A 27597-nucleotide genomic window follows, 5' to 3' on the forward strand; every position below is an offset into this window, starting at 1 on the left:
TCAGTTAAATTAGGAATTACTTAAATTTTAACATTAAATATTACATTATAAAGCATATTATTATACATGTTATCAGGGTACGAACAGAACATCTTGTGAAAACTGAAATAAATAAATCTTTAAGAAGTTAGGCTAACCAATTTACCTGACTTACCTGTTTTAGCAATCTCAGTAACTCAAGTTTATATAGAATTTGCTAACTGGATTTTGTAGACTCTCATTAAGACTTTATCTAGCACTGTGCTGTATTATTACTTCCCCATCAAAAATGAGCTAGACAGAAATTCAGACTCTTCAGTATGTTTTAACAAGTAGTTTTATAATAAAACTTGACAAAAGTTCAAGTTACTAAATGTGTTAAGATTTTTTTAAACTCTGAAGTAGATATGACATTACATAGTGGGGAAAAAACTCCTCCAAAGCCCCTGTCCAGGAAGAACAAGAAGGACATCAAGATGTTCTAAGCAATTTCCTGAACAGCAGGAAATGAAAGACTGGAGATGCCGAGTGTCTGATCAGTTTACGTTTTTGTCTAAACAGGCTTACTCATTATTAACTGATGAAAGATAACACACATATGATATTAAAAAACTAAAATCTAATGGTTCAACGGTCATGATTGTCAGATTCCTACTCAAGTAGGAAAAAAGTTCATTTGGTTCCCCAGTTTTCTGGAGGAAAAAAAAAATCTGTCTCCTGGACCATTTCAGAACTGCGTAACTTTTATATTATTAACATCAATTATAGGAAGTTGCTTTCCGAAGTCAGACAATTACATCCTCCAAGACAACACTATGCCCAAGCCCACAGTGATGAAAATTTGCTTTTGGTTATAAAAGGGTCGTGTTTCTTTCTCATGTCCATAACTCATTCCAGTGATTGTTTCAATCATATAAAAATAAAAAATGTGCTGGGGACCATCTTGGATTTTTTTCTTCCAATGAAGAACTATCAGACTACTTCTAAGTATAATTTAACTGAAAACACTACTTTAACTTCAAATTTATTTTAATGATATGTACAGGAGTTAACAAATTACAATTAAAACGGAATCAGTTATGTTAATTCCACATAACTTAAAATCATGCAACACTGCATGGTAAAAACAGCTTCATTCATATACAAAAAAGTATTATTTTGAGACTCGTGATAGTATACTGAAATTTCTGACATAAGCTTTTTGCAAAGAGCATTTTATAAAAATTTAAAGACCTGATTAATCAGTTAATGCATTATTAGGAAAGATAATAAACACATTATTAGTAAAGTGAGGATTACAAGCAATTAATTTTAAAATTACACCAGATACAGGGTTGAATGTAGTCCCATGAAATAAATGTTGATTAAGAAAATAGTTTTGAAAAAGATCTCATACTGAAGCTATGCATTACTTTTGTCAAATCAGGTTATACAAATCAATAGTCAAGTTTATTCAGTTAACGAAAATATGCCTATCCTTTCTTATACTCATAAATAAGTACTTATATAGTTTTTATATACAAGTGAAGAAAACGTCAATGTAAAAAATATACTGCCAATCCACTTATTATGGTTGAAATAGCTCTTTTATCTACACATTAAATTGCATTGATGAAAATATCCAATTTAAATCACATTCAACCAGCATAAATATTTAAGCTGAGTATTGTTGTAAACAATAGAGAAAAACAAATTCTTTTATCTTATCACTTGGGTAACACAATCTACATCTCAGCTTAGAATGCTATGAAAGGCCCAACATTTAATTTAATCAAATCCAAAACCCACTAAACTTAGAGTAAACAAAGTGAATGTTTTTCAAAGTGCATAATTTCCAACTCATCCACTTGTAATATTTATCCAATTCCAGTTCATCAGCAAGAAAATAAAATGTACTTGGCTATAAAAATACTAAGGAATGTTATTGAAAAGGAAAGGCTATTTGGTAGAAGTAACTACAAAAATAATTAGTTTAAATCTTTGTAAAGCTTTAATGCAAGAACATCAGTACACTTTCTTTCCACAAACCTTAAAGCATGATCAATACCAAGATTTTAAATTTCCACCTTTCAAGTACTTGAAAAAGGTTGCAACAGAATGTCTCTTCGAAAACTAAGCAAGAAGAATGATCATGCAGGTGTTAATCTGCTAACATTTGGGGACACTGATGTCTGTGTTAGGTTGTCATCTCTGGCTCCACTGGTAGCAAGTACAGGCAAGGAGTCACTCTGAAATGTAGATGTAGGACTAGTCATGCCAACATTTTCATCTTCACCAGTGTCTGAATCTGGTGTTGTAACTTCACTGTCCTGAAGTCCCAGGATCTCAGAAACTGCTTGTGGTAATTCCTAAATATGAAAAATGAAACACAACACCATCTTTCACTATTGAGGAAAAGTAATCACGAAATAACACTTCTCCTTAAGACTACACTGATTCCAGAGTCTGAACATTTATTCTAACAGTATGATTGTTATATATCTTCTCACAACTTCCTTCTCCACTCCAAATGCAATCCTAACCCTTTTTTCATAAGCAGTTCTGTGATCTTCTTTCCCAAGTCAGTCACTCTCCACCCCACCCTACCACTCCCACAAACATAGGTTTTCTAATATTTAGCATTTATTTCATTCTCCCTGTTATTATAGAATCTTAGCTATTAAATGAGATCTTATTTACACCATCTTTCTCCCTTAATGCACAAGGTTCCTTAAAGAAATGTGTTTCACTGACCTATTTTGAACAGATTAGCTATCAAATAAATGTTTGTAGAAGTGAACCAAAAGAAGTATTTGGAACCATGAACAAATGACACAAAGACACCTGGGTGGCTCAGTGGGTTAAGCCACTGCCTTCGGCTCAGGTCATGATCCCAGGGTTCTGGGATCGAGTCCCACATCGGGCTCCTTGCTCAGCAGGGAGCCTGCCTCTCTCTCGGCCTCTGCCTTCCTCTCTGCCTGATTGTGTGCTTTCTCTCTCTCTCTTTCTGACAAATAAATAAATAAAATCTTTAAAAAAAAAAAAAAAAAGACACAAAGACCAAATAGGAAAGCTCATAAAAATGCAAAAGCCAAAATACATCAGAAGAATGATTTGGTTTGAATTCAGATCATAATACACCAAATTTGCCTTGTTTTTAGAAAGTACTAAGAGCCTGATACAGTTGTAAAGACACGGACTAAATACTATTCATTTAATTATTTCTGATTAGCATCTCTCTTTATTGGGGATACCACATTTAATATAAGGTCCTAGTCTGTATTCAGACTGGATAATACATCATCAATACTTAAATTCTACAGCCTCTTTAGTTGTTGCAGAAATGTTTTCACTATTTTTGCCATTTTGCTGTACTATGTTTCTTATCTAGCATAATTAATCGACTGTTTTCAATTAAGTGTGATAAATCCATAATGGTAAAATCCTAGCTAATGCCTGATGCCTGCCTTCAACTTGCTAAAACTGCCATTTATCTTACTTCTACAAAGAAAAATTCTTTCTTGACCTCAGCCCACCAAAAGCATACAAATAAAAAAACCTTACAATTACTGAAAACACTGCATACCTTGCATTTTACCATCTGTAGAGAAATTGCTTCTGCCTTGCATAGTACATCTTCCACATCAATTTTCATGGACAATTCATTGATATGCTAAAATGAATCCATAAAATAAAATGATAATTGAAACTAAAAGCACTATTATATTCTACTATTTAAACAATTTATTACCAGTTATATTTCATTGCAGATAAAAAAACCTTAAAATAAAAGTATTCACATACTACAAATAAGCAGGAAATTCAATATATATTTCAGTTTTAAAGTTAAAGAATAGCTAATAAGCTTATGGAACATTACATCCAGCAGCTGTCCCAAGTCTGTTATCTTAAAGTTATAAGCAAAAGACGTTTTTTTCTTTTAAGAAAACTAAACTACATAAAAGAGCATTTGTTGAATTTCCTTTTCTTCCTAATTAGCCAGGTAAAAATAACTGGCCAGTATGTATTCAGTGAACTGTCATTCTCAGAGTTAGTTTCATATTAAGTGTTATTGATATAATTTAAGTTTTACTCAAGGGATTCAATAAAGCTCCAGGGAAATGTTTTGTATACTGGTACCACCAAACAAAGGAAAGTGCCAAAATATTAAAATCTAAATTAAAAGAATAACTACCTTTAGTATTTCATTAAAGCCATAATGCTTTTCCATTATTTGCTGCTTTTCTGATTCCAGAATAGCACAGCAGAGAAGAAGATGAAAATTTTTACATGGCAGTTCAGTCCACATTACCTACAAAAAATAGAACTATTTAGTAAACTGTATCAATTCTAAAATATTTTCCTCACAGAAACAATGTTGAACTCTGAATGACTTCTATGCAAAGCATAAGTTGCATAGATAGGACAGACCACTGTTTTTCTAGTTAGGAAATGAGGAGTGGAGAAGTCTTACCTTCACCTACATAGTAACATCAGGTTTAACATTATTTTAATATGATGAATTCCCAATGTGGCCCTTTAGGTAACTATAATAAGCATTATCACTGAGCCTAATTTATATGATAAATGATATTAATTAAGAAGCTACATCCACGAATATAAGTCTAAGGTATAAGGTAGAAGCCTCTTCAGTACTTTTCTGACCCTTTAGTTTCTCACTTATAAATCACCTTCAATCTCTGGAGGGGAAAAAAAAAAAAGCTAAATCGTGGATAAAAAAGAAAAAAAATTCAGTGAAACAGTGCATGGGATCAAAACCTCCCAGAGACAGCTCTACATTATATTACATAACACATAACACTCTGATTGTGACAAAAACCGAATCAACTAGCCAAAATTTATACCCAAATGTGTAAAACATTTGATCAATAGCTGTACTTCTTAAATATAGATAACGGCCTCAAATTTAAAGCCTTAATTTCCTATTAATGTACATAACAGTATCTTATCTGGAAAGTGAAAAAGACCACACAAATAATACTACTAAAGCATACCTAAAATGTTTTTACTTATTTCATCAAGAATAAATCAAACTGAATAATTTGCAGATTAAATCCCATTTTTAGAAGTTTAATTTACAATGCAATTAACATCAAAATTTTCATTAAAGGTTCAATTTATTTGGTAAACAGAGGATTATTCTATCTATACAGTAATAATATTCTCAGGTCATCCTTTAAAAAAGAAGTTGAGATACTTATTTAACCAAACTGGTAACTTTAAACTGTGATTCCATACAGAGAACAAACTAGTGGTTGTCAAAGGGAAAAGGGGAGCAGGAAGGTAGGAAAACTGAAAGGGATTAAAAGGTACAAAATCCCAGTTGTAAAATAAAGAAGTCATGGGATGTAAAATACAACACAGGGAATATGGTCAATAGTATTGTCATTAACTTTGTATGGTGACAGATGGTAATTACATTTAAATGGAGAGCATTTCATGATGTATATAAGTGTTGAACCATATGTTGTACATCAAACTCATAATACTATATGTCAACTATACTCCAGTTTATAAATAAATAAACTTTTTTTAAAAAAATGTTGTCAGCAACATATTTACTGGAAAATTAGGATGTGATAATTATTGTGTTTTTTTGCTTAATTATCAAACCACTGAGATTAAATTCCATAATGACCCTCAAAAATAAATTAACTATATTAAATTAAATACAATTCCAGCTCAAGAACATGTAAGTTTTAGTTCTAATTTCAAACAGAAGAAGTCATCCCAACAAAGCAATAATGATCCTTTCAATTAGCACATCCCCTTCTCTAATGGTAGCATGGTGGCCAAAAGTATAGGAACCAATTTCCAGCTATAAAAGCCTTAGAGGACACAGGGGTTCCACTATATATATACACCTATTCATTATCCCAATGGATTAATTCCCCCATCCCTTCCTTGGGAGAATTACTGTAATCCCTTGTCTTTATAAAGATAAGGTAGCAATTAGTCATTACACCAACATTCTATTTTAAAAATATACTGACCTGTTAATAATGAATATACCTTAGAAGAAAATAATAATTTTATTTTTCAAGTTACCCTGGGTACAAAATAAATAAAAGGATATACACTCATCAATACTGTCTAGAGTCGGGGGCAGGGAAATGGGACTTGGGGGTGGAGATTAAAGAAGATGTTAGCTATATCTTTAGTTCTTTTTCTTGGAGAAAAAGAGAAAAACTAGAACTAAATATGGCAAAATGTTTACATATGTTAAATATGGATGGTGGGATGTTTTTTAATCCACCATTACATCCCACCTTCTCAACCTCGAGTAATTAGCTAAGGTAATTAGGTCAGAGTTCAAGCTGACTGCGAGTGATTAAAAGTGGCCTTTCCTACCTTTGGTTGCCCATTCTGAAAAATAATCATCTTTCACCTCTTCTTGAGAGTAATATGGCAAAATCTATCAACAGCCTTAAAAACTGACTAGGTCTTTGATTCAGAGGTATCTAGAAATTTATTCTAAGGATATATTCAGAGGTACACATGAAAATTTGATATTAAGATATGTGCCCTAGTGTTAAATATGATGTTCGTTGCAACACTATTGGTGCAATCAAGCAAAATATCTACCAGGTAGAAACTAAGTAAATGGCTGTATATTCACAAGATGTTTGCTGTATTATTCTTAGTATTTTCCTTTACCTTAAAGTTCTTTAAAAAAGCAAAACACAGATCAGCTCCCTCCCAATACTTCAGACTACAAAGTCCCGTCTCAACTGCCTGCCTGTTAAAACTTCCCTGAACTCTACACAAATCTATACCAGAATGTGGAAGAGCCACACATAAAGTCAAGCCTCTCAAGGAAAGAACACAATTGCCAACAGTTTAGAAAAGCGTTTTTAGGAAATCTAATGGCCTCAAATCTCATGAGGATTGTGATTTATAAAAAATGCTCCAAAGACCAGGTATTCAATTCAAGATCATTAAGGAGAGACCACAAAAACTATCAGAATTACATAAGATACATGCTTTAGAACTTTCAGTTAGGCTATTATAATCCATTTATACTCTACAGAATAAAGTGTTTCCTTCCATAATAAGTATTACGTTTGTATAATTATTTAAGAACTTACCTCCCATAATCGAAGAATATCTAGAAAGCTAAATTCCCTTTTAAATCTGATTAAAAGCCATCTGAAGCAAAAATAAAGGTATCCAGAGTCCTGAGATTCTATACAGAAAGAAAAAAAAAATATATATATATATATATGACTTACTCTTATGCTAATTATCGCACAATACAGTAACCTATTCCAACCTCAAATTTTTCTATGCAGCTTAAGCTATTAGAAATCCTAAAATTTAATTGCTTTCTACTAATTCAAGGAAACAGTTCAAATTTGTTTAAAAGAAAACCATAAAATAACAAATAATTCATTTTATGAATAAACTGTTTTAAGGCATAATTATACAAAGAAAGTTTGGTCCCACACTTTCATTTGTCAAAGGAACTCAGGCAACAGTGACAGGGTATAGGTATCTTTAAGACAGTTCTTTACTTTTTTCCTCTCTGTATATTACTCTACAGTTTGCTGGGTATATAATTTGATTCACTAAGCTTACCTAAGTAACTGCAAAATCCACTGTCCAACAATCGAAGTAAGGTACTTAGTTGAATTAGCTGGGTCTTCATGCCTTGCATTTGTTCTTCAAAATTCTGATGCTTTAAAGGGAAATAAATGTCACCACATAAATAATACTTAATAAATATGTTACAAAATCACTGATAACTAAATCATGAGTTTAAGGACAAATGCTGGATTTATACCACACTGGTTGTATCTTTAAAAATCACAACAAATTAAAAAACTAACACAACATTAAAAAGGAGGGAAAGAGACTCCTTGGTCTCAAACTAAGGATTATTTCTTTTCCTCTATTCATTTCACTTAGATAAAGAAAAATGCAGAGCTATAGACTGATACACCTATTTCTTACATCAAATAAGAAACTTGGTGAAAGAGGGTGCCTGAGTGGCTCAGAGGGTTAAGCCACTGCCTTCAGGTCAGTTCATGATCCCGGAGTTCTGGGATCGAGTTCCATATCGGGCTTCCCCTGCTCTGCAGGGAGCCTGCTTCTCCCTCTCCCTCTGCCTCTTCCCTTGCTTGTGCTCTCTCTCTATGTCATCTTAATCTTAAAAAAAAAAAAGAAAGAAAGAAAGAAAGAAAGAAACTTGGTGAAAGAAACACACACCTGGGCAATAAACTTTTATCAAATCACTTGCATTGTTAAATATTTCTTCAAACTGTCATATAAAATAAAATAAATTTTAGCTTTAACATATAACTTATTTTGAAGAACTAATCATTTTAATTGTTTCTTAAATTTGATGACATTAGGTAATCTGTGAAGTCAAAACCATTTTCATGACAATTCTAAAATCCTACATGCATTTTGCATTTTAAATTCTCCCACAAGGGTAAAGGCTATATGAGGAGTGATATCACAGTAGACTGAATACAGGATCAGATATGAAAATTCAGATTTTCATTAAACTAGACATCCACTGGGTAAACAATCCCTCTTCTCAGTAAATTGTTCTGGAAAAGTTACTTTTCATTAAAAAATAGTATTACGTATGTTAAAGTATAAAAGGTTTATTGTTTTTTTAAATAACTAATAAATATACACTTCTCAGAATTGATTTTTCATATAGGTAAACATTAAGAAATATAACCTACATAAACAAATGCTCTCAGAGTCCTCAGTAGTATCTAAGAGTGTGAAGGGGTCCTGAGACCATGAAGTGTGAGAACTGCTATGGTTTATATAATTTTAAACACTCTGCAAAGCTGAGTACACTCCTCACCAAAACTTTAGTCAAGGTTTGGAAGCTGGGAAGGAAGACCAAAATAACTGGAAGTCTCCCTAGATCATTCCAATCTCTTTTATCCATGTGTCCCAACCCTTCTATGGTGACCTATTGTCCTAATGCTTAGAAAAAGCCTAAAGACAACCTCTCTTCCCTCAAAGTTCTATTTAAGTTTTGGGGACAAAGCATCATTCTTGGTAAAGATAAAGCAAAGTAAAATTTTAAAGCTACTGATTCTCAAAAAACTGATTTCTTGGGGCACCCAGGAGGCTTAGTCGGTTAAGCACCTGACTCTTGATTTCAGTTTAGGTCATGGTCTCAGGGTCATGGGATCGAGCCCAGCACAGCAGGGCATATGCTTGAGATTTGCTCTCCCTCTCCCTCTGCCCCTCCCTCTGCACACACACTTGCTCTAAAATAAATAAACAAATCTTTCTAAAAAAACTGATTTCTCCTTTATGCTTAAAGAACTAGTTTACTAGACTGACACAAGCTTTTGGGATATTATTTCTTCACATTTACCACACGGACCTGTAAGGGAAAGACAGAATCAACTCTTTGATTAGCAGCATCATTTTTATTATGACAGCCAAAGGCCAGAGTTGGTCTGGTAGTACCAACATGGCAAATCTGCTATAAAAAAAGACCACTCCCAAAATGACCACTACTTTGGAAAAGTAGCTACTCTGGGAGAAGAGAAAATGAGATCAACAATGGGTATACAAATGGCTTCAACTGAATCTGTAAAATATATACATGTGTGCATACAAATACATATGTATGTGTACACATACCCATACACATGTATGTAGATCTGTATATCTATCTATATATCTTTATATATATCTGTATATCTATACATATATGTACACATGTGGGTATATATGTGTATACATATGTCTACATATACACACACACATATATATGGGGAGGGAGGTAAGGAGAAGAAGGGAAGAACTAAACTGAAGGGCAAAATGAATGGTGGGTATAAGAAAGTTCATTAGATCATTTTGCTAATCTTTCCATAATATTTCTATAATAGACACATAGCCTACGCCTACACCTACATTAGATATGAGTAAATATAATAAATCTATGGACATTAGGTTCAGCCATCACAAAAGAAATAAAAACTTACATGAAATAAAGCTGTAAAACAAAAAGAAGGAGTCAAATGGTGGTATGGATTTAAGGACATCAAACCAATAGCAACGCAGTAAAAAATAATCATGCAGATTATTTTGATTGCAAAATATTACCCTTTTATTCAAATCGAAAAAAAAATGTTAGTAGACAATATATTAAGAGATTTTTTTTAGAATAAAGACTAGAAAAATCCCCAGACCATCCTCAATGGAAAAGGCAAACACAGAAAACATTTACTATGAAAAAGAAGAAAGAGTGTGAACCTTCATACACAAAAATGACAAAGACTGTAAAGTACGTATTACAGATGTTCAGAAAAGTCTTTACATTTGAGACCTAGATACATGCATGTATGTACATACACATGCATGTATGTGTGTGTGTGTGTGTGTGTGTGTATATATGGCATCATAAACCAATTTTTTTAACATGTCAATACTGTATCAATTTTATCAAAGTTATTACAGTAAAAATCTAAACCGTATGTTCATGTTAATATTTTTGGAATACTTACTATTTAAGTAAAGGTCTAAACTAAGCACTGGGGAAATATTCATGTGTTTATTCTACAAAAACCTCATGTTGGCATTAGGAAAATTCTGGAAGCATACCGGAAAACTAGTTAAATAAAGACATGACCCTTTTATCAAGGAACATACTAGCTCTAGCAAAAAGAGGATAAACAACAAAAACACAAGAAAGGCAGACAACAGTTTTTATACAATTAGTATCAGTTGTACAGACCTTTATAACAAATGCATCAGGTTTCTAGAGCACTTGGGAGTAATTGGAACTAAGAAGGCAGGTAAAATCAATCAATCAAAAAGGTAAGGAAGACAAACTATGATATTAGCAGATTACTGCAATTAATAATCTTTCCAAATAATCCAAAACCTTAATTCACGTTCATGACTAGGTACTTTGAATACTTATTAATTTAAGAGTAAAAAGTATTTTTAAAACTATCAAATCTTATCAAATATGCATTTGAAAAGAAGTAGGAGAAGTGAGGATGAGATGGAACCATGGATATAAAAGACTTGAGGAAATAGATACAAATGGGAGAAACTGGAAGGGGAAAGAAAAATTGGCAAGCAAGAGGGGAAGAACAGAAGTATGGAAAAAAGAGAAGGGTACTTCTAAACTCCACGTTTGTATCCCAGAAAATGAATTAAACCTTATATTATAGGGAAACACTGTATATGACTACATATTCAAAATCTTTATCCCCTTGCAAGCAAGTCATTAGAATACCCAACATCAAAGTCCAGCATCAAGTATATTAGTTTTTCTCTGAAACACTACAGTGACCTATGTAGTCAGGTCTTTGGATTTCATATGCCTTTATCTATTCTTAGCTCTCTGCTGTTTTTTCTAATAGATTACTTGAGAAACCTATTTTGTTTCCCTATTAATACTCTGTGCTATTGTCCCAGAATTCTGTCTCCAAGCTATTATCAATAGATACAATATTCTTTGTAGTAATATGTATATATAAACACAGTTCAACTCTAATAATCACATGCTTCTGAGAAAATAACAGTGAATCACTATAAAAGTATCACTGTTACAAATAGTTCAAACAGATCTAGAAGAAAAGTCAGATACTATAATAACAAAATCCAAAATGTTCACAAAAAGTAAGGATATTACTAGGCATGACTAAGCTTTATCTCCAAAGCAGATAATATGAAAGTTCAATTACCTCACAAGCACTGAATTCATTTATTCCATCAATATTCTATGACTCATAGCTCTTCTGCAGAACACAAGCATTTACTGATACTAAACCCTGATTGTTCCTATGCTATAGGCATTTACTATCTACTTTTTGTATTAAAAGCAATGTCCATATTTTCAAGTCCCTTGGAAAGGCTTATTTAAAAAAGAAACAAATAACAAGGAGTAATTCTTTTAAGTTCCACCATAATTGTCTAAATATAAACATCAATCTTATATAATAAGATTATACAACTAAAATTTTCAAAATTAGTTTGATTAAAGGAAGGAGCCCCTATTCTTACCATTTGGTCCATATAGGAGGCAAAGCACCAAAAGGCATCCACTTCATTTTCCATCACATATAAAAGAGGGGAAAGTAAGTCACTCATTCCCTGAACATACCCTAAGAATAGAGAAAAAAAAAAATCATGTCTCTGAAAACCTAAGCTTTATGTATCCTTCTGTGCATATCACCATGATTTCACTTAAAATTTCATCTGTTCTTTGCTTTCAGAAACTGGTAGATAATGGCATTTACCAAGAAAAGAAAATAAACAAGGCAGAAGTCTAGCAATGAGTAAGAAAAATGAGTTTAGACTGAGATGTCAAGCAGACAGATAGCTGCTATTATACGTCTTGGTGTAGATATCATTATCAAGAGAGGATAATGTTATTAAAAAAACAATATGCAAAATTATTATGATAAAGAGGAGGGGTGAAGAGAAAACCCAGAAGAACATCAAAGATAAAAGAGTATCTACTCAAAGGACATTTGAGAAGGAGTAGTTAGAAGTAAAGAGGAGGGGAAAAAAGTCAAGGGAGAAAGTGTTATAAAAGTCAAGGGGAAAAAAATTTCAGGACCCAAGCAGCCAACAGCACTAAGTGCCATGAACAAGCCAAACAAGAATGAAAAAAGTGGCTAAACTGCTTTAGCCATCAGGTCATTGGTAATCTAAACCAAAAGAAGTCATAACAAAATTATGTACTTCATTTAAGTACTCATATCTATGTTCTTGTTTTTCTTTTCTTGTTACTCTATGGATAACTAATGCTAGCAACTGCGTTTAATCTAATTAATACTCTGTACCTGAAACCATCACAAGAGAAAGGTGATCTTTCTCTTGACGCTGCTGTAATTTCTCAGTCATGACAATTATAGGCCATGATTAAAAAGAAAAACTCAAAGTTAAAGAATCAGGCCCCTCACTTATACAAAAAGTCTTGGTTTTGCTTTCCATCTGAACATGTCAAGCTTCTTCTTCTTCTTCTTCTTCTTCTTTAAGATTTTATTTGACAGTGAGAGAGGGAATAAAAGCAGGGGGAATGGGAGAGGGAGAAGCAGGCCTCCCGCTGAACAGGGAGCCTGCCTGATGCGGGCGATCCCACTGGAATCGTAACCTGAGCCAAAGGCAGATGCTTAACACTCCCGTATTTTTTAGTTCCAGCTTATAAAACTCTCAATTCTTTTAACTCTTTAACAAGTGATTTCAGATTTAAGACAAACATTCTTGAACCAACAAAGGGGCAGAAGTTCACAGTATGCCATTTTACACACAAATTATTATTCAACTTTGGTAATTTTTATACATGCGTTAAAGTTACACAGAGATTTTTTTTTTTTAATTCCAAGGCAGCTTGAAGTCACAGAAAATACAGTCTTTCATGTCTAAGTCTAAAGCTTACATTCTTCTCATTCACGAAAATTGATGTGCACTGAAGCCATTAAAAGAGTATATATTTTAAAGGGGAAGAGGATATTTCTGCAAGAAATGATACACAATTCTACATCTCTCCTCCTATTTTGGCATAAAGCATTAACAAACGACCTCAGGAAGCATGCAGGCCAGTTTCTTGAGAAACCTCAGATTAGAGGTATAACACAGAGACAATTCAGATCACCTCAGGATCTCCCTACAAATAAGTTTCTCTCTATCTGTTCTGAACTTCCCAACATCTACTGCTATGTTCCTATCAACCTATGTCTATAGTACACCCTGTGAAAAAGTATGGCTCTACTCATATTAGCATGAAAAAACACTTGGGTTGCCATGGTGGGTATCCAATTATTACAGAACCAGGAATAACATTTGGAGACAATGCCAGAAAAAAGTGGCGTATGACACAATAGCTAAATACAAGTATTTCTATAAATTTATCACAGACTTTTTAAAAAATCATGCACGCTTGTGATGATTAGATTTGTCAACTTGAGAAGGCCTCAGGATGCTCAGAGGCCTGATTAAGCATTACTTCTGTGAGTGTCCTGAAGGTGTTTCTAGATGAGATTAGTATTTGAATGATGAAATGATGAAAGCAGATGGCCCTCCCGGATATGGTGGGCACTACACAGTCCATGGAAGCCCTGAACAGAATAAAAAGATGGAGGAAGGTTGAATGTGCTCTGCCCAGCTTTCTGCGCTGGGGCACTGATCTTCTGCCATGGTTCTCATGCCTACAGACCTGAACTGGCATCTACACCACTGGCTCTCCTGCTTTTGGGTTTTCCTGGGTCTCCAATTTGCAGGTAACAGATTGCGAGACTTCTCAGTCTCCAAAATCGTGTCAGCCAATACCTTAAAAGAACCTTTTTCTTTCTCTGTGTATATATGTCAAAGTATATAATAAATATATGCAAACAGAAATGAAAATATATAAACATACATAACCTTAATGGTTCTGTTCCCCTGGAGAACCGTAATAAAAAAAAAAAAAAACCACAACACTTTGAAAAAAAGAATAGGGGCGCCTGAGAGGCTCAGTTGGTTGAGCGATCTGCCTTAGGTTCAGGAGCCCTACGTTGGCTTCTCTGCTTCTCTCTCTCCCTCTGTGATCTCTCTCTCTCTCTCTCTCAAATATATAAATAAAATCCTTTAAAAAAGAATAAATACATTGGAAGGAAGACTAAACTGTTATCAGCACTTTTCTACATGGCAATGACACAGAGAAAGCAAAGACATATAAAGCCTAAACCAATTAAAGCATGAGAGAAACTTGATCTGAATTCAACAGAGTGCAAAGGAGTACTACTTTACTGGGTCTGACTGCATACAGTCTATAATAAAAATATTTCAAAGTGTGCTATTCAAAAGATTTACAAAGCATCTTTCATCTGGGAATAAAAGTGCTTTATTATAAAGTTATAATGAATAAAAATTTCTAAGAAGCTAATTTAATCATTTAAGTCTTCAGCTTTCATATGGGATCACTACCATATTTCTTATACAAGTCTTAGCTGAAGCAAGTAGTCAAATTAATCTTCATACTCTAGTTGCTTTTAATCTATTTTATTTTACACATGATGTTCTTTGGGGTATGTCATGAGTTGCGGGGGTGGAATTAATGTACAAATTCCTTTTAATTAAAGAAAGATTAAAGCTGTTTAAATTAGCATTCGGTGACACTAAGATCCTGCGGCAGTGCTGACTGATGCACATCTTTTTTTTTTTTTTTTAAGATTTTATTTATTTATTTGACAGACAGAGATCACAAGTAGGCAGAGAAGCAGACAGATAGAGAGAGGTGGAAGCAGGCTCCCCGCAGAGCACAGAGCCCGATGTGGGGCTCCATCCCAGGACACTGGGACCATGACCTGAGCCGAAGGCAGAGGCTTTAACCCACTGAGCCCCCCAGGCGCCCCGACTGATGCACATCTTAACCAGCACTAGTACAATTTCTCAAGGAGTTCCCTAAAATTATTTTCAGAGCAAATTTGTTTCAGCAGGGAGGTATGAGAAATGAACTTATCATCCTAGTGTACGCTTTCTTCCACTGAAAAGAAAAATTTCACACATATAGGTCAATTTTCAGATTAACTGAAGCTTAGCCCTTAGAGTATCAAATAAAAAATATTAATCTTAGGAGCTGGAAATCATTTTTTTTAATTAGACACTCTGCCTTCTTACATACAGTATTTTGAGTAAAATTTAATATTTTAGTGGTTATTTAGGATCATCATTATGTACACACAGCATTTAAAAAGATTACCTCCCACAGAAACATCCTAAGCGTAGTGTCTTTGCACTAGCTAAAAATTATTCTTCCTTGAGTTCTTCCATCTGCTTTTGGTAATTTCTGTCTCCTTCCTCACTATTAATGAGATTGTATTCAGTGTAAATACACCTATACCTCATTTAGTTGGTCTATGAAGCCAAAGAACTCAATATGATAGAATTACCTATGAGAGTAAATTTACAGCCAAGGTTACTTTGCCACGGTAAAAGATGAGAAATTAGGTGCACTGCTTTATGAAAACTACCTTGGCTCCTCACAAAGCCAGAGTTCTTAACAGGAACCTTGGCTATGTTTCAGATAACTTAAGTATTTGACTAGAAAGAATGAGGGATTGATACAGACAAATGAAGACAGCAATCTACCCAGTTAGCTGGTCTGGGACTACACCCTGAAAAAACTGAGCATTCAGAACTCCTAAGAAAATGCACGAATTCCTATTTCAAAATTATCACCTGAAAGTACAAGACAATGCCTCCTGTTCCCTAAGACAACAGTCCTAGTCCCTATAGTAAAATGGCAATGGGTCAGCGTGGTAGATGAGTAGAGGTAAAAATGCCAGCCTGAGAAGAAAGAACTGGGTCTCTACCCCCAGTCCAATATTTACTACTTCTGCAACCTTGAGTCACTCTCTCAAACAATAAAGCCTGACTCATATTATTGGGATTATTTCCCCACTTCTTCAAAAGGCTGCTATTGGTAAGGAGTCAAAACCAAGTATGACAATATTTTAACCTGAAAAGCACTCTACCAATATGTTTTCAATGATCCAATATGAGGTGTGATAGATAGCACTGGCTAAATTTTACATTTTAAAGAGAAATCTGTGGTTTTCAGTCACCAAAGAGGCTAATGCCTCAAGATCCACAAAAGAGTTTACATCTTCCCCTAACATATAAAAGAAGAGGAATTCACATAAGGTGAGGAAAATGTACCATAATTCAAGGTTCACTTAGGTTTAATATGCTAAATATCCAATTACCTTCTCCAAAAGCTATATCAAGCTCTATTAAAATAATCTGGAAGGGGCGCCTGGGTGGCTCAGTGGGTTAAAGCCTCTGTCTTCGGCTCAGGTCATGATCCCAGGATCCTGGGATCAAGCCCCACATCAGGCTCTCTGCTCAGCAGGGAGCCTGCTTCCCCTCATCTTTCTCTGCCTGCTTCTCTGCCTGTTTGTACTCTCTCTCTCTCTGTCAAATAAATAAATAAAATCTTAAAAAAAAAAATCTGGAAAACACCTACTTCCATTATTCTCTACTTGGGAATCACTCACATGGTAGATAACTCAGAGACTTTTCCATTACTTACTTATACTTACCTAAAGGTTGATTTTTAAAGAAACAGCTCAAGTTCGTACTCCTTAAAATATTAATACCTTATATTTTCTTCCCCCTTAACCCTTCCTCATACAACCCGCTACTACCCCTACCAGCCCATCTTGCTAACCCATTTTCGTAGGAAACACACATACCAAGAAAATAGAGTAAAGTTCTACATGGCCTGGAGAATTTTATCTGCCTGGCTTGTCCAAAAATGTATCATCACATCAGTATTTTCCTTCACAAGGGAGGAAAGCATTTCATACAAAGTTTACCAAACTTTCTCAGTTCAGATGCCATAATGTCTTAGTAATTTTTTCCAAGGCACCCCTAGGTTCAAAGAAGTAACTAACATTTCTATTTATTAAGTACTTAGATCCAAACAACTTAATAACTATTTATGTCCTATGAACTTAGCACCTGTTGGGCACTGTAATACTTCTCAAACCTTGGAATCCAACTGGATACCACCATCCTCATTTCCTGTCCTTCATCTATTTTCACACAATACTTGCTTATCATAACAAAGCCAAAAGCCCTGCTTTGCAAAACTGTAACTTCATTAGGAGGAATGTGGAAATCGAATGTTGAAACTCTGAACTACATCAGCGAGGACTCAGAGAAGCATCCTTACAGATGTCACTATCTTCCTCAAAAATTTAAAATATCCCATATTGCCCCATGAGTATGCTGTGCCAACTCAGTGCTCTTCGGGCAAAATCTGGGAATCACTGCCTTCCAAGTTTCCAGTCCAACAGAACAATCCCTTTAGAAACTAACACACAGAGCTGTTGCATATGTCTAACAGGCATAACTTTAAATTCTAAAATAAGCATATATAAATCTTTTAAAATCAGAATATTAGAAGAGAACTTACCTAAATCAAAATCATACATACAGTAGGTCATCAAAATGTCATGAAGCAAAATCAACCCTGGATTATCTTGGCCTTCATAAAACTTGTTTGTTCGATCTGTTCTGTTAACATCTTTTTCTGAGGGTGAAAATCATCATATATTTGAAAACTTTTCAAAAAACAGATTTTTATAAAGCTTATTATCTTATAAGAACAAAATTATTTTTCTTGCTATAAATTTCACTCTCTTGCTGACCTTTTACTTAATGAAAAAATTCATCAAATTCCATTTCAGGCATGCAATAAAGTAAGATTCTAAAATATTTTCCAAAAAATCAGTCCACTTCCTCATGGGTATATTTTCAAATATTTTTCAATTCTTATCTAAACACAGAAATTTTTCAATAGCAGAAAACAATTTTAATTAATTAAAAGTAACACCAATAATTCATATTAGTTAGCAATAAATATGCCAGTCATGGATGCAGGTGATAGGCAGGATTACTTGAAAACAGTAATTAAAAAAGCTACTATGCAATCAACTATAGTCAAAGAGATTTGTTTCATTCATATTTGCTTCATTCATTATCAACTTCTTTATCATGTTCCACAAACATCTTCAGGACAAATTATTTCTCATATATACATTATTCAGTTTACATATTAGTATAAACAATTTATTTTTCTTTTGAGAAAATGAAAACTCACATTGTGCTAGCAATGATTTCATGACATTAAAAACAGATTTGGAAACATCACCATGAGTGTATCCCCAAGTTGTACAGACAATTCAATTCACAAACACTGCTAACTATTAAATGCAGCTTATTGTGGAAGGCTTTACAATTAAAAGGTATTCCCCAAACGAATCCCTTAGTAAATTAGGAAGAAATAATTTACAGAAATGCAGTGTTTAATTAACTACTCTATAATCAATTCTGTTTAAAAGTTATAACTGACCTCCCCCCCACCCCCTTAAAATGAATAAATTGAAAACATTCTCAATATAGGTACTCCTGCTGTTTTTCAAAAGTTTGCATTACACCACTTCACTTTTACAAAAGACCTACATTAGTACCTGTTTTCACTAACCAAAAGAAATCCAAAGATTTTTACTTTTACAAAAAAACAATGAAAAGTGAAAATAACTTTCAGGATTTGTTTTGCAGCAAACTGGCTACTGAGGCAGCCCCTGCCCTGGGTAGCAAGAGTGGCCCCACCACACTCCTTCCCCAGGACCTACACTCAACATCTCAGCGTCAAGCCACCACAGCTCTGAACTGTGTCTGTGGGCATCTGTGCTGTATCTTGATTGATTTTGTGTATCTATCAGCAAAGAGCCTAAAAGAGGTTATTTTTTTGGTCTGGGAATGCTTAAAAAATCTTCCATATAAGTTAATAGTAATTATTTCTCTGCTTTATACCATTCAGACTTATGAAAGGTCTCATAGGAACACTCTACTTTCAGATAGCAGGGTAAATCTATACTTGTGAAGAAATGGGGAGGTATTTTACAACAGAGTAGAATCTAACAATAGAAGATGACATGAGTTTAGATTCTGTAAGGGCATTTTAAGAAAATATGAGACAAATATCATAGCTTTCTATTAAAATACACTATATTAGATTTAATAAAAGCAAGTACATATCTATAGAATTGTGGATACATTTTTCAAAGAAAAGCAATACCAAAAAAAAGCATAATGAATGTAAAATTTCATTTAAAAACATCAAAATGGCAGCACCTGGGTGGCTCAGTCAGTTAAACATCTGCCTTCTGCTCAGGTCATGATCTCAGGGTCCTAGGATAGAGGCTGGTGTCGGGCTCCCTGCTCAGTGAGGAGTTGGCTTCTCCCCCTCCCCCCATTCTCCCTCCTCCCACTCGTGCTTTCTCTCAAATAAGATCTTTAAAAAATAAAAATAAAAAAATAAAAAACATCAAAATGTTTCGCTCTCAAATCAGTGTTGATAAATGGGTACATAAGTTTATGTTTTATTAACTCAAGCACAATTTACACAGTCATGATAATACAGAATATCTGCCTTAACAGGGGTTCTTAAACATGGTAAAAATTATTTGTACCCTCATGAACTATCTGCATTTCTTTCCTCTTGTATATTTAGAAGTGACATGCCAGGCAGAAAACAAAAAGGGATCAAAATGATATATAAAAATATTTTATAAAGAAAGTACTTCTAGAAACTATTTCTAGAAAGAAAATTAGTATTTAAATTTAGGGGGAAAAAAAGGGCTCTCATTAAATCCAACTGTACATCTAACTTGATATAGCTAAAGAAGACTCCAACATGTTATCTCCTCCCAACTCAAGCTCTCAGATGAGGCCCTTGCTTCCTATTTCTGAGAAAACGGAAGTTATCCAAAGAGAACATCCACAGAATCCTGCTCTTTTAACCACGTAAATGCATTTGTATTCAGTCTCCTCTCCTATCACTCTAAAGGAGCTTCCAGGATGGTGGTGAAGTCCAACCCCTCCCCTACTGCATGAAATCCACCCTCTAGTGGCTACCCAAAGATAATGCCCTAGTTAATTCTTGTCTCCCTCTCTAGTTTCAGTTTTTCTTCCTACCTGGTCCATTCTCACCTAGCTTTCAACCATACTGTTATTTCTCTCATCTTCATCAAAGCCTTACTTAACCTCACTTTCCCCTCTAATGGCAGCCCATTTTGTCTCCATCTGTTTAGAGCAAAACTTTTTTTTTTTTTTAAAGATATTATTTATTTGACAGAGAGATGACTCAGGCGCCCCTAGAGCAAAACTTCTTAAAAGAGCTGAATTGTGTCCAAGTCCACTCCTCCTGTTTCCTCCTGAACTCACTCAAATCAGGTTGTCACTCCCACCACTCTACCAAAACTCCCTCTAATCTGCTGCTGCCCCTCAGAACAATTTGTTACTTAAACTGTAACCCCTGGAGGATTTTACTAGTTACCAAGCACATTTAGATATGGCTTTAAGAAAAACATATACTGGCAACAGGTCTTTGGGCAGGAGGACGATATACGACCGGGAAGCTGGGCAGCTGGGGATGCCCGGCTTGCTCAGAGCCGAACGCCGCACCTTCACCGAAGCCGGGCAGCCGGGAACGCCCAGTCAGCTCAGGGTGGAACGAAAATTGCCTGCTTCCCTTCTCCGTTGTCGCTCCTTTCTCTTCCCAGAAGCGCCCGTTGTTAGTTAGATGAGTCCTTTGAATGTACTTGGTTAACTATAAACTTTATCCTCCTCCTTGCTTGTCAGCAAGATGTGACTAACGTTTGACCTTCATCGGTCCTTTTGTTGGCTATTGTTTCTATCTAATAAAAGTGAGACTGGGGTGCCTGGGTGGCTCAGTGGGTTAAGCCTCTGCCTTCGGCTCAGGTCATGGTCTCAGGGTCCTGGGATCGAGTCCTGCATGGAGCTCTCTGCTCAGCGGGGAGCCTGTTTCCTCCTCTATCTCTCTCTCTGCTTGCCTCTCTGTCTGCTTGTGACCTCTGTGAAATAAATAAAATCTTAAAAAAAATAAAATAAAATAAATTAAAAAATTTTTTAAAAAGTCAGACTGTGGAGTTGCTCATGGCAGCAGTCCTTTTCAACTGTTGTCCCCTGCTCCCAATCTCTTGCAGCTGACTTGTTTGTGCCTAATTCTTCTCCTGTCGCCGACTGGAAGCGGCACTAATCAAAATCTCCAGTGATCTCCTTACTACCTTGTACAACAGTGAATCCAAGTCTTCAACTCACTTGACATTCTACTCATTCTGTCCTGAAATACTTTCTTCACTTGATTTCCAGGACAAACTCACAGAATTTCTTCTTTTTTCTCTGGCTCTCTTCTGAGTCTCTTTTGCAGATTTCTCCTAATTGTTCCTACTTATCAGTTAAAGTATCTCAGGGCTCAGTTCTTGGACCCCTACTTTTCTAAATACATCAATCTTTTGACAATGTCATCTAGTCCCCCACCATCTAAATGTTTAAGACCTCTAAATTTCTATCTCCAGTGAATTTCAGCCCTATCTACCTTCTACTGTACATATTAATATAGGAACATCCATGAGGCATTCTCACACTTAAACATGTCCAAAACTAAGTTTCAAATATGCCCTTCCAAACTTGCTTCTCTCATAGTTTTCTGTGTCTTAATAAAAAACCCAAACCTCCATTCCTCCAGTTACTCACCTTAAAAACTCTGGGAGTCACTCTTGACTCTTTGCTTTTCTTGCCCAACATTTACACACACACACACACACACACACACACACACACACACACACACACGTTAAACTTTCAAAATTCGTATAGAAACCAACACTGAACTCTCCCAACTACTCACTCCATGCCACCCCTCCCATTCACTTCATTCTAGCCACACCAGTCTCCTCCTTGCTCTTCTTCAAACATATGGAGGCCCTGAGGCAGAAACAAGTCTAGACCATGTGGTCCCCCTGTGCTCAGAATGCCCTTCGTCCAGATAGCTGCATGGCATACACTGTTTCTTCAAGTCTCTATTCAAATCTCATTCACTCAATTGCTAGGCCTTTGTATCAAGCAACCATCATCATCTCTCTTCTGAATTACAGGAATAGCCTCACATGATCTTTTTATCTCCTCCCTTGCCCCCGACAGGTATTCTCCAGACAAGAGCCAGAGAGTGATTTGTTCAAAAGTCAGATCGTATCACTCTCCTGCTGAAAATCCTCCAGCGGCTTCCCCCCACACTCAGAGGAAAAGTTCAAGTCTTTACAATGAACTATAAGGTTCTCTGTGATTTGTACCTATTCCTCCACTGTTTCTCTGACCTCATTAGTTTCTATATCCTATGCCACCTTGCTCTAACCACATTTACCTCTCTGCTTTACTTCAAACATGCAGAGAGCCTGGGGTGAAAAATAAGTCTAACATATGTTGTTCTTTTCTACTTGGAATGCCCTTCACTTAGATATTGGCATCTCACCCTTCCCCCTTTAGGTTTCTACTCAAATATCACCTTTTCAGTAAAAGCATTCTTGGGTCACCCAAGTTAAAACTGCAATATCACACATAAACTTCCTAACCATTTTGGCTGCCTCATTTTCTATTTAGCACTTATCACTAACATACCACATATGTTACTTATCTTATTTACTGTCTGTTCTTCCCCACAAGAATAGAAGGTCCTCGAAGGTAAGTATTTTGTCTGTTTTGTTCACTAATAAATCCCCAGAGCCTAGGGGAGAGCCATATAAATGCCACATAAGAGGCAATAAGTAAATATTTATTAAATGAATGTACGAATGTTTAAAATAATGAACGTGATTTTCAAAAAATTCCTGGTGATTCTAGCATACAGCTGAAGTTAGGGATAAAGACCAGGATTCCCGGGGCCTTCCTATCTGCCTTTTTCTCCCCCAGGTGACATTATCTATTCCCATGGATACTTATACAGATAATACCCAAATTTATATCTCCTAACTAGATTACTCCAGATTATTCAACTAGCCACTTGACTTTACATTTCTATGTCTCACCTTAAGCAATATGTAAGTAACACCTAATTCAATTTCACCATACCCCAATCTCCTCATCTCCATTAGGTTTGGAACCACCAAATGGCCAATTTCTCAAGTCAAGAAATACAGTCCAATCCTAAATTCTCTTTCCTCTTCATATCCTAGATTCAATACATCAGAAAGTCTTATCAATTTTATCACCAAAATATAAGCTGAATGCATTTATTTCTCTACATCTCCATTACTATCACCTATTGCTTACAGTTGTTCCCACTTACTGGTCTCCTTGTTCCTATTCTTACCTTGATTCAACCCATTTTCCATACAGCAGAAATAATGATTTTAAAATATAAATAAAATGGTCTTATTTAAAATGCTCCAATAGTTTCTCTTCACACTTAAAATAAAATCCACCTTCTTGGCACTAACCGCAAAATCTACAGTTTACCTGTGTATTTTCTAATAAAGCAAATTTATACCAAAGAAAATGAACAGAAAAAAGCTTTTGGTAATCTTTCCTAAAAAATACTTTTGAGAAAAACTACTCTAGTAGTTTTTTTAAAAATTTTTTATTATTATTTTTACTAACATATATAATGTATTATGTACCCCAGGGGTACAGGTCTGTGACTCATCAGGCTTACACATTTCACAGCACTCACCATATCACATACCCTCCCCTATGTCCATAACCTAACCACCCTCTCCATACCTCCTCTTCCCCCAGCAACCCTCCGTTTGTTTTGTGAGATTAAGAGTCTCAAACAGTTTGTCTCCCTCCCGACCCCATCTTGTTTCATTTTAGAAAAAGAATGCTTTAAAACCAACTTATTATATACACTTCTACTGGTAGAAAAGCATGGTACAGTTGAAAGGCTACTGAATTAGGAATTAGACCTGATTATGAATGAGTCTGGGCAATGAAACTAACTCTACAGATGACAATTTACTAACCTTTTCTGGGCTTCAGTTTTGTTATCTGCTAAAAATGAAAGAATTGGACTAATGTATGGCTCAATTTAAATTATACTATGCGGATTTAAAACATCTACATTTTTCTTCCAAGTTCCTGTAAAAGTGAGAATAAGACACAAGACAGATAGAGAATATCAGAGCCATTATCACTGCGGCCTGATAAAAAAGGGAAGATGATATGACATGTGGGAAGAAAAGGCTTGCGGGGTGCCTGGCTGGCTCACAGTCAGCAGAAGCATGCAACTCTTGATCTCTGGGTCATGAGTTCGAGCCCCCTGCTGGGTGTAGAGATTACTTAAATGAATAAATAAATTAAAACTTAAAAAAAGGAAAAAGAAAAGGCTTAAAATATTGAATTACTTAATCTGTAAGATCCCTTCCAGTTCAAATATTTTATGTTCAAACAGGAAAAAACAGTTCATTACCATTTTCCCTACAAAAAGTGAAAACAGCAGGAGACTTCAACTGGAAACTTCATATAGCCCCATGCCTCAAGACTCCCAACCTTTTGCCTTAACCCGAGGAAAGACACAGTTTATTCTGGTATAATTTATTTTTTAGAAAAATAAAGTTATTTTACAATCAAAAGTACTGGGGCACCTGGCAGGCTCAGTTAGAGGATCATCCAACTCTTGATCTCAAGGTTATGAGTTCAAGCCTCACACTGGGTGTAGAGATTACTTACACGAATAAATAAAAACTTTACATTCAAAAGTACTATCACCAAAAAGATCTCATTGGGAGGGGAAAAAAAACAAGACATCAGAGGGGGAGACAAACCATCAGAGACTCTTAATCATAGGAAACGAACTGAGGGTTGCTGGAGGGGAGGGACGCAGAGGGATGGGTAACTAACTGGTTGATGGGCATTAAGGAGGGCAAATGATATAATGAGCACTGGGTGTTATAAAGACAGATGAATCACTGAATTCTACCTCTGAAACTAATATACTGTATGTTAATTAATTGAATTTAAGTTGAAAAAACTCATCATTTGTCTTTATGTTTACAAATGCAACCAAATTGGGATGCCTGGATGGCTCAGTCAGTTAAGCAGCTGACTCTTGATTTTGGCTTAGGTCATGATCTCAGCATCCTGGGACAAGCCCCACAATGGCCCTGAGCTCAGCAGGGAATCTGCTTCAGGATTCTCTCTCTCCCCCTGCCCTTCCTCTCACCTGTTCATATTCTAAAATAAATAATCATTTTTAAAAGGGGGTGTGTGTGCCTGCATGGCTCAATCAGTTAAGTGTCTGCCTTCAGCTCAGGTCATGATCCCAGGGTCCTGGGACTGAGCTCATCACTGGGCTCCCTGCTCAGTGGGGAGTCTGCTTCTCCCTCTGCCTCTTCCCCCAACCCCCCAACTTTATAATAAATATATTTTTTAAAGATTTTATTTAGTTGACAAAGAAAGAGACAGTGAGAGAGGGAACAGAGAGGGAACACAAGTTGGGGGAGAGGGAAAAGCAGGTTCCCCGTTGAGCAGGAAGCCTGATACGGGCTCTACCACAGGACTCTGGGATCATGACCTAAGCTAAAGGCAGATGCCTAATGACTGAGCCACCCAGGCGCCCCTAAGTAAAATCTTTAAAAAACAGAAAAAAACAGCTACCAAACTGGTTATGTTGCACTTTCTAACCATAATTCAGAGATTTTTCTTCTTCCATGGGAAGGTGGTATTGACCATGGTAGTAAAAACATCCCCCATTTTTATTTATGAAGCTATAAATAAATCCAAAAGCAATTATCAGAATTTTAAAAATAAGTTCCACTACTATCCAAAGTTATCCTAAAACTATATAGAGGCTAGCTAACAAGATAGTTAAGGGTATTAAAACTGGGTACTGCCCTTAACTATGTGATCTTGAACAAGTCATTTATGCTTTCAATGGTTCAGTTTTCTTTTGTAAAATGGAGATTATCGAAAAAAACTTAGAGACATGTACAGCAGGAAATATACATTCTCTAAATAACTTATACCAACCTGGCCTTTATCATAACAGCTAGGTAACCCAGCACTCACTCTTTGGAAATAAGTCTAATTCTTTTAATGTAAAATTCTGTCAAGCATCTCTTTTTTATGAAATAGTTACTCCCATATAATAGTTATACAATTCTCAAACACTAACAAAAATTTGTTATCTGAAGTCATTTATTAAAAAAATGAAATATATGCATATTTAGAGATGGTTTGGAGGGATATAAACCAATGTCTATTAACTATAGTTATCTCCGGATGACAGAATCAAAACTAAACTTTATTTTCTTCTTTTTGCTGGTCTATAGTTCCTAATTTTTCAATCAATAAACACAAACTTATTGTAATAAGTGAGATAATAATGTTTTTAATGAAATTAATTCCATAAGCAAATAAACCTTTTTTAAATTCACATTTGGAACTGGAAATGAAATATATCCGCACTTACACTGACCGACTTCATATTCCTATTGGAAAATGAACAACCAAGAACATCCAACACACATTCTAATGTACTCTCCAATGGCAATATCTCTTTTGAGCCCTATCGCCACATATATCGTCACTTCTTAAATCTTAACAAGACTTCATTATAAACCCCTCTCAGGCATTTCCAAAAATATGAAAAAATTACCGATAAGACTTCTATAATCTCTTAACCTCGAATTTCTCTTCTCTTGTTCTTCACTGACAGATTTCCACTGTAGTTTCATCCTGAAGTATTCATCACTACAGAAAACAATTTTATACCAAAAAAAAGCTATGAACACGGTATTTTTAAAAATTCTGACTGGGTTTTCCTATTAACAATATATCAAGGCATTTATGATGCTAGTGAGCTGTGAGGTTATAAATATGATAGTGAAATGTTTAAAGTTACAATATGTATGTGAAAACAAAGGAAAAATTAAATAACCTTATACATACTATAAACTTTGCTTAAACTACCAGAATAATTTGGATATGATTTTAAGAAAGCATTTACCTCAGTCCTTAAAATGATACCTAAAATATTCTAGTTATTAAGTATTTTAACCACTAAAGTTTCTGAATAATTACAAATACAAATCTACAAATTGCTGGGGTTTTTTAATGTGCCATAAGATTTCCATTTTCTAGCCAGTTTATTCACAAGCTTGTTAATATGATATGTCTTAGAACTGGCAATTGGGGCAACTGGGTAGCTCAGCCAATTAAGCGTCTGCCTTCAGCTCAGATCACAATCTCAGGGTCCTGGGATCGAGGCCAGCTCCCTGCTCAGCGGGGAGTCTGCTTCTCCCTCTGTCTCTCCCCCCTGGTCGGTGCTCT

General features: G+C 35.2%; 1 protein-coding gene across 4 annotated transcripts in view; it reads right to left on the bottom strand.

The window, feature by feature from the left end:
- Nucleotides 1–987: 987 nt before the first annotated feature.
- The window catches only part of LOC111142123 (TBC1 domain family member 15), a 65607-nt gene continuing 38997 nt past the window's right edge, over nt 988–27597 (bottom strand). For all 4 annotated transcript variants that reach the window (XM_022495098.1, XM_022495097.1, XM_022495100.1 and 1 more), the window contains 8 exons: nt 26924–27018; nt 17879–17995; nt 11977–12077; nt 7558–7657; nt 7068–7165; nt 4154–4270; nt 3545–3631; nt 988–2327 (listed from right to left, as the gene is read on the bottom strand). In XM_022495098.1, the coding sequence (XP_022350806.1) occupies nt 2109–2327; nt 3545–3631; nt 4154–4270; nt 7068–7165; nt 7558–7657; nt 11977–12077; nt 17879–17995; nt 26924–27018 (934 nt within the window). In that variant the 3' untranslated portion in view covers nt 988–2108. The remainder of the gene's footprint in view (nt 2328–3544; nt 3632–4153; nt 4271–7067; nt 7166–7557; nt 7658–11976; nt 12078–17878; nt 17996–26923; nt 27019–27597) is intronic.

This window comes from Enhydra lutris, unplaced genomic scaffold (genome assembly GCF_002288905.1).
Source record: "Enhydra lutris kenyoni isolate GAN:26980312 unplaced genomic scaffold, ASM228890v2 scaffoldscaffold7, whole genome shotgun sequence".
NCBI lineage: Eukaryota > Metazoa > Chordata > Mammalia > Carnivora > Mustelidae > Enhydra > Enhydra lutris.